General features: G+C 41.6%; 1 protein-coding gene across 2 annotated transcripts; it reads left to right on the top strand.

The window, feature by feature from the left end:
- The first annotated feature begins 458 nt into the window (after positions 1-458).
- RNASE6 (ribonuclease A family member k6) lies at positions 459-6,591 on the top strand. 2 transcript variants are annotated; one of them, XM_043920887.1, is made up of 3 exons: positions 459-551; positions 5,111-5,226; positions 5,806-6,591. In XM_043920887.1, exon 3 carries the CDS (start codon positions 5,811-5,813, stop codon positions 6,273-6,275), a length of 465 nt encoding a protein of 154 aa, XP_043776822.1. In that variant the 5' UTR covers positions 459-551; positions 5,111-5,226; positions 5,806-5,810; the 3' UTR covers positions 6,276-6,591. The 2 variants fall into 2 exon arrangements, with proteins under 2 accessions (XP_043776822.1, XP_043776823.1); XM_043920888.1 differs by lacking the exon at positions 459-551 and adding an exon at positions 4,342-4,360.
- Positions 6,592-8,619: the final 2,028 nt, after the last annotated feature.

An 8,619-nucleotide genomic window follows, 5' to 3' on the forward strand; every position in this document is an offset into this window, starting at 1 on the left:
TTGACTGGTTTGATCTTCTTGGTGTCCAAGGGACTCTCAAGAGTCTTCTCCAGCACCACAACTCAAAAGCATCCATTCTTTGGTGCTCAGCCTTTTTTATGGTCCAACTTTCACATCCGTATTATGACTATTGGAAAAACCATAGCTTTGACTATATGGCCCTTTGTGGGCAAAGTGATATTTCTGCTTTTTAATATATCAAGTTTGCCATAGCTTTCCTTCCAAGAAGCAAGCATCTTGTTTAGAAAATGTATAGAGATTGTTATGACTGATGTGAAGAGGATGAAGGAAGTCACAAGAAATAGTCTGATACAGCAATAGGCCAAAGAAAAAACTGTATCACATGCTCAAATTGACCAATGAGTTAAGAGTTGAAGGCTGTCTCGAGTGTCAGGAATTCAATTCCACAGAAACAATAAAACTAAACCTCACAAAGGAACTTGGAACTCATCACCTAGCATCAGCCTCTGACTCATTGTTCTGCCCATCACTGGCTGGATGCCTGACACAGAAATACATCAGCAACCATGAAAGAAGGAACATTCTAAGAGGTATGAATATGGCTGATAATTGTTATAATAAGTAACTATTAGATTGAAGATACTGATCTGTTATTTCAGGACAGGGCTTTGAGACTGTTACTTTTGCAGTCAGCAATCAAATAAAGGTCTAGAGAATAGAATATACAAAATAACAGGCCATAGACCTAATCCCTTCTCGGTGAGGCATGGGTATGGAGAAAACATAGATAATAGAGACCCTATCAGATGCCCTGAACTTGCTTTAGAATTTTAGGGCTGGCACAAGGGCCCAGCCAATGACCAGGGCCCATTTCCTGCACAGGGAGCATCTGATGGGTTTCAGGACATGTTACTACTGAATTTGGCACCCTGGCATATTGAGGGCTTCCCAGGTGTGCAGTGGTAAAGAATATGCCTGCCACTGAAGGAGACGTAGGAGACACAGTTTCTATTCCCAGGTGAGGAAGATCCCCTGGAGGAGGAAAAGGCACCCACTGTAATACTCTTGCCTGGAAAATTCCATGGACATAGGAGCCTGATGGACTACAGTTCATAGGGTCACAAAGAGTCAGACATGACTGAGTGTGCACACATTAGCTTATGGAATGTTTCAAGCTGAAGGAATTTGAGAGATGGAAGATTGTGCAGGAAGGATTTTCTGACATTCTGAAGCAGATCATGAGATCTTCATATGAGAGGAGCCCTCTCTATGTCTAAGGGGGAAAAAGCATCTTTATCTCTGATCTAGATGAATAGGTCTTGTAAGTTTCTCCTCTCTTACTACACTGAGCTTGTACCTTTGTTCTTACACATCTGTCCATGTCTTCCCACTTTTTGTCAAACCTAGCGTAAAAATGCTCAGGTTTAATCACTTCTTAGGGTCTCCATTTCTTTACAAGTGTTCCTATGTTCCTTATACTAAATAAATTTGTATGCTTTTATCTTATTGATCTGTCTTTTGTTACAGGGACCCCAGCCGAGAATTTAGAAGTGTAGAAGGAAAAGTATCCCTTACACTTCAAAGATTTGGGATAATTTAAGAGAATTAAGAGAGGTATATTCTCCCATTCTTGTCTTCCCCCATCTGTCTTGCACCTTACTTATTATAGCAAGACAAGAATTCATCTGCCTGAATTAGGACAAAGTGGAAACATTACCTCAGGAGTCAAGCATACCCAGTCTTAAAAACTTGGCCACTGGGTGAAAATCAGTGTCAGTCAAGAAAAATGGTTCTTTACTAAGAATCACTGTGGAGTTAATGAAACATAGATATGCAAAGACCTCAGTCCCCCAAATTCAGATTCAGTAGGCCTAGGATCTTGGCATTATAAAAGTTTTTATAGGCAATTCTGATGTGAGGTCAGGATTAGGGGACCCCTATCTAGGGACATGGATAACTTGGTATTGTTTTTCTCTGTAGTAGACTTGGAATACAATCAAGTTGTGGAACTTCAAGGAGAAGGGAGACTATTCTAATACATAGGCTATAGAAAAAGATACTTGAGTGCTAGGCAAACAGACATCTTAAAACATTTTTTTAAATTAATGGGCTTGTTGGTTCAGAGCAATTTTATTTTATTTTTTAAAGATATTTATTTATTTAAAGATATTTATTTTTGAAAGATATTATTTATTTATCTAGGCTGTACTGGGTATTCATCGCAGTGTGTGAGCTTCCCTAGTTGTGTTAGGCAGGCTTCTCCTGTTGTCTGGCGCTCAGGCTTATTTGTCTCACAGCATGTGGGATCTTAGTTCCCGGACCAGAGATCCAACCCTTGTCCTCTGCATTGGAAAACAGATTCACCACCACTGGACCACCAGGGGAGTCCCCAAGACAAAATTTTAGATTCACAGAAAAATTGAGTAGAAAGTACAAAGAGTTCCCATATGCTTCTTCTTCCTTTTCCCTTCTCCTAACCACACAGTTCAAAATTTTCCTATTATTAACATTTTATTTTACTGTAGTGCTTATGTTACAATTGATAAATCAGTATTAATACAGTAATACTGGGACTTCCTTGATGACCCAGTGATTAAGAATCCACCTTTCCATGCAGGGGACACAGGTTCAATCCCTGGTCTGGGAACTGAGATCCCACACACCCCAGAGCAACTGAGCCTACATCTGAGCCTGTGCACTCTGGAGTCTGGGCGCAGCAACTACTGAGCCCACACGTGACAACTAGAAAGTCCATATGCCACAACCAAATAGCCCACATGATGCAACTAAGACCAGAGGCAGCCAATAAAATTATTTTTTTTTAAGTACATTATTATTGACCAAAGTCCACAACTTACACTAGAATTTGTTCTTGCTGTACACATTTTTGACAAGTGCATAATGTCATTGTATGGGAAGAAAGTTTTCCTTAGCACTCTTAGGTTCCTTGGCTGGGTCTGAAAATTCAACAGACAAAGATCAATAGAAGAAAAGCATACAAATGTTATTAAATGTTCACATGCACATGGGGGCATTCACAAGAAGATGAAAATCCAAATAAGTGGACACAGCAGGAAGCTTTTATACCCTTTAGACAAAGAAGCAATACCTTTGTAAAGAATTGACAAGATAAAGGGGTTTGGTCTCTGGATAATATACCAGAGACCAGACATAGTATACCCCTTCACCATACTATCTCTGGATAGTAAATGGTGAAGAAATAACTAAAAAGATAGTTTTCGAGATTTATTTGCTGATTCCACTGGTGTCCTCACTGGGATGATGACAGTCTCTCTCCAGTAAAAGGAAAATTTATTTTCTGCCTTTGGACAGAAAGGGAGAAGCTCATTTTGCGCTTCATGATTCTTAATTGCCTTCAATGCAAAATAATTTTGATGTCAAAGAGCCATATTTTGGGATGACATGTTCTGGTTTCTTTCAGTATGAACATGAAACATCTCTCCATTTATTTATATCCTCTTTTGATTTATTTCATCAAAGTTTTATAGTTCTCCTCATATTAATCTTGTACATATTTTATTAGATTTACACCTAAGTATTTCATTTTTCTTTGGTGTTAATGGAAATGATAGTGTCTTTATTTCAAATCCCAATTTTTCATTGCTGGTATATAAAAAAGCAACCAATTTTTGTATATTAACCTTGTGTCCTGTAGCTTTGCTATAAACAGACTAAATTTTACCCTCAAGATTATTGCAGCCATTAAAAGTATTGGGCAAGAGTGTTTCACTGTTACATTTATGCTCAAGAAATGTTAATCTGGAAGTAATGTGTAGAATGGATTGGACGCAAAAGAGACTAAAGGCAGAGAGTCCATGTAGGAAAATTTTATGTGAGTCCTCTATGAGACAATAGGTTCTGAATAAGGATATTGCAGCCCCAATGAAAAAATAGGAAAAGGTTTAACAGGCAAATACCCTAAATGTGCCCTGCTTCATATGTATGGGTCTCTTCTTACAATTTCCTCTTTGGGATGCCCTTGCCATCTTCTTCACCTAACTTCTAATTAATCCTCAAAGCTCAGAGCAGGTGTTGTGCCTTCCAAAATTACCTCCTTTCTACTGTCTCCTGGAGAAGGCAATGGCACCCCACTGCAGTACTCTTGCCTGGAAAATCCCATGGAGAGAGGAGCCTGGTAGGCTGCAGTCCATGGGGTCGCTAAGAGTCAGACACAACTGAGCGACTTCACTTTCACTTTTCACTTTCATGCATTGGAGAAGGAAATGGCAACCCACTCCAGTGTTCTCACCTAGAGAATCCCAGGGATGGGGGAGCCTGGTGGGCTGCCGTCTATGGGGTCGCACAGAGCCGGACACGACTGAAGCGACTTAGCAGCAGCAGCAGCTACTGTCTCCAGACAGTTACCTTGATCACAGCTGTAAGTGCTACTTACATTTATTAATATATTATGTATTAATCCATTTACCTATCTCTATCATGAGTCCTGGGTGTTCATTGGAAGGACTGATGCCAAAGCTGAAACTCCAATACTTTGGCCACCTCATACGAAGAGTTGACTCACTGGAAAAGACCCTGATGCTCGGAGGGGTTGGGGGCAGGAGGAGAAGGGGACGACAGAGGATGAGATGGCTGGATGGCATCACCAACTAGATGGACATGAGTTTGAGTAAACTCTGGGAGTTGGTGATGGACAGGGAGACCTGGCGTACTGCGATTCATGGGGTCGCAAAGAGTCAGACAAGACTGAGCGACTGAACTGAATTGACTGATCACGAGCTCATGAATCAGAGTAGCCCAGTAGCTGGCCTAAAAAACATACACATAAATGAATAATTCATTCAAGTCTATTGTTGAAATTCATATACCAAGTATGTGACAGTTATTACATCAGATTTTCATGTATATTTTCTCCTAAGGAACTGAAATCATAAAACTTGCAAAAAAAAAATGAAGCTTCAAGTAAGGAAGGAAATACCATTTCATATCAGGAAGTGATCAGTTCCTCAAAACTGTGTTTTAAGTCTCATTGTTTCTAAAATAAGCTTACTCTCCCTATGTCTACAGTGTAATTGATACTATTTTAAATAGCAGGTTTGAAAATCTAAGTGTTTCATCCATACTGTCCATAAGAAATTCATCTTCCAAGCTATAGGTTTCTCTTTCTTAGGGTTCAGAACCCTTCCCCAAGCAGGCAGACCTAGCATGCCTGGGATGAGAACAACAGACAAAAGCTTCTGGTCCTGGGACTAACTAGTGCTGCTGGAGCCGCATCGTGGAGACCTGGTAAGCCCCATAGCTGGGGAGACAGTGGGCAGTGAAGATAACTGGGAGATCCAGGTCAAATTAGAAGGAGGGCAAAAGTTTCAGGAAGGAAGAGACAAGGTTTCTTTTTCTTTGTAAAAATATTTATTTATTTGGTTGCGTTGGGTCTTAGTTGCTGCATGCAGGATCTTTGATCTTCATTGTGGCATGCAGGATCTTTAGTTGTGGCATGTGGGATCTAGTTTCCGGACCAAGGATTGAACCTGGGCCCCCTGCATTGGGAGCTCAGAGTCTTAGCTACTGGACCACCAGGGATCCTGGGAAGAGACAAGGTTTCTGACATGGGCAGCATCACACACACGAGTGTAGGTCAAAGAGAACAAGATCTACCAACCAGAGGAAAGGTTGTCTTACCTCAAATTCCTCCTCACTGAGCTTTAGTTTCTTCAAAACTATGAGACTCAAGTGAGAAAGAAGATGGTTTAAAAAAAAAAAGCTATGAAATCTTAAAAAGCAGAATAAAAATCTTAATGGTTACGAGCAATAATTTCTCTCTTGTTGCTTCTACTGCTACGATCTATTTTCTCTCTCGTTGCACAGAAAAGATGAGGCCACTTCTTCTGGGACGTTCTTCTGTCCTCTTATTGCTGCTGGGAATGTGGTGGGCAGTGCGTCCTCTTGGTGCGGTGCCAAAAAATCTCACCAAGGCTCACTGGTTTGAAATTCAGCACATACAGCCAGAGCTTCTCCCATGCAACAAGGCAATGAGTGGCGTCAATAACTACACGCGGCACTGTAAGCCTGAAAACACCTTTCTGCACAGCTCCTTCCAGGATGTGATTGCTGTCTGTGACTTGCCCAACATCATCTGTAAGAACGGCCAGCACAACTGTCACCAGAGTCCAAAGCCTGTCAACCTGACTCAGTGCAATTTCATTGCGGGAAGGTATCCTGACTGCCGCTACCATGACGCCGCCCAATACAAGTTCTTCGTTGTCGCCTGTGACCCCCCTCAGAAGACCGACCCCCCTTATCATTTGGTTCCTGTACACTTAGATAAGATTGTTTAAAGGTCACTTTGCTTCTCGCTTAGCACAAATTCTCTTATGATCTCCTCTGATTTTCTTGTCTTTTATTGATTTTCCTGGTTCCCATAGAAGGAAAAAGGAGAGTATTGGAAAAATTAGAGTGATGAGGACACCAGACCAGAGTTGGAACAAAAAAAAGTCAGATTCTTTTCTGCTTTGGAGCTCTGTGTTTTGAAGGAAGGTAGTAGATAAAAGGGTAATGGAGGGTCCAGACTTCCATATTTTTAACCTTAGGAATTTGGCCAATGTTTGCTGTATTGTGTTCAGAGCAATAAAACCATTTTTGGTCCCATTATAATGATTGTGTGTATAAGTATGTTTGAGATCCCTTTCATGTCGTTGCCAGCCTGGAGCTATCTAGGCCTGCATTTGCCAATTTTCTAAGAACTACTTTGGCCCTAGGCAAACTTTGAGGTTATTTAGCAACCTGGGGCCTCCGCCAGGTTTCTGGGATTAAAGAGCAAGAAAATTCTCCATCCCTTCAAACTCTGCTCATAGCTTTACATATTTCCCTTGAAATAATTGTGTTTGTTGGAGGTGGCACTGATCCAGAGTGCTAATGGCATTTCATACACAGGTTCTAACACTGGTAACTGAGGCATCCTAGATCTTAACTATTTGTTTCTATATTTAATCAGATAATGTTTTAAATATCAATAGTTGAAGGGGCCTTCCCTGGTGGTACAGAGGATATGGGTTCAATCCCTGGTTCATTGGAAGATTCGCACTCTGAAGAGCCACTCACCCCATGCACAAATGCTGAAGCCCCTGTGCCTAGAGCCTGAAGTACTGAACCAGAGAAGCCCCTGCAATGGGAAACCTGCTCACCGCAACAAGGAGTAGCCCCCACTCACCTCAGCTAGAAAAGGCCAGTGAGCAACAATAAAGACCCAGCTCAACCAAAAATAATAATAAAAAAAAATAGTGATAATAATCCACAGTAACCTTAGAGTCAAGTCTCCCATTCTCTATTAGAATGAACAAAGAGAAAGCATCGATCACGGGGGTTGGGGGGTGCTGGGGGGGAAGCACCGGGAAACTAAAAACATTCTTGTTCTACTCATTGGGTTTTTGGAACATATATTTTTTTTTTTTTTAAATCATATACATCTTTGTTTACTGCAACAACAGGTTTAATCAGCCTAAGGGAGCTGTGACTTTCATTCAGCTGTCCCTTTGAGGGGTCAGACTCGTGGATACCCTTTAGACTCTGGCTCCTGACACATTGCTCTCTCCGGTGGGTGCCCAATCTTTTGCCTCAGTTCCTGCTATGATATTGCGTGTCATAGGATTTCTTTCCCTTTGTACCTCAGCTTCCAGCACTTGGTAAGAGAAAGTGCGTGTGGTTCACCCTAATGACATCGGTGCCTCGTTTTCCACTTGTGTGTCTTATTTCCTAATCACCCATCATGAAGGGCGTGGTTGTCATGGAGCAGGAGGCAGCCGTGTCTGGAGGCGTTCCTGGTAGCCACAGCTGGTGCTGCGCTGCTCCTGGCAGCTAGAAGGTAGCGAGTCCAGGGAGGCTCTAACAGCCTTCAGAATAGGATGCCCTGGACAGGGTGAGTGGGTGGCGGAGGCAGTAACACTGTGACGGAGAGGCCCTGGACCAGGTCCTCTGGGAGGGCCCGTTGAGTCTGTCACTGGTGAGTCTGACTTGCCCACACCCTCGTTTGAGTGGAAGCTGTGTCCTGGAATAGGTATTTGATTTAGAAATTGAAGGACTGGGATTAAGAATTTAAGCCTTAGGAGTAAGGGAGAAAAAATAACTTTCCACAAACCCTTCTAGGTTCTTGGCCTAGATCCCTCTGTAATAAAAAGATTAGCAGAAAAAACAATTTTAGTTACACATGTATATATGGGAGCCCCACAAAGATATGAGCCTCAAAAGACAGGAAACCCTGAGGGGTTTTAGAGTCTGTGTCTCTAATGGCATCCCAGGGCCAAGCCTGGTTCCAGGACCATTAATGCTGGCTTAGAGATGCCACTGTTCTCAGGGGAAAAGAGCTAAGTAAACAATTCATATATATCTCTTACCCACAGAGTATGGAAACAGAATTTGACTATCAGGTCAGATGACATTGTACTTTTAAATTTTTATATTGACTACAGGAGGTGGAGCCAATAAAAACATTATGCCCCTCTTACTGCTTTACTTATTGACTTAGCTATTTTAACAAGTTCCATTGCGGGGAGGGGACAGTGGAGAAGAATACAATTGAAAACCATTTCACTTATAAATTAAATACTGTTTTTAATTTGTAATGCTTTGGGGATTTTTTTGTTGTTGTTTTGAAAATGCCACACTATCTGTGCTGTGCTGTGCTTG

This window comes from Cervus elaphus, chromosome 12 (genome assembly GCF_910594005.1).
Source record: "Cervus elaphus chromosome 12, mCerEla1.1, whole genome shotgun sequence".
Taxonomy (NCBI): domain Eukaryota; kingdom Metazoa; phylum Chordata; class Mammalia; order Artiodactyla; family Cervidae; genus Cervus; species Cervus elaphus.

Coding starts and splice junctions, on each gene's coding strand:
- RNASE6 (XM_043920887.1), top strand. CDS start 5,811: ATGAGGCCACTTCTTCTGGGACGTTCTTCTGTCCTCTTATTGCTGCTG.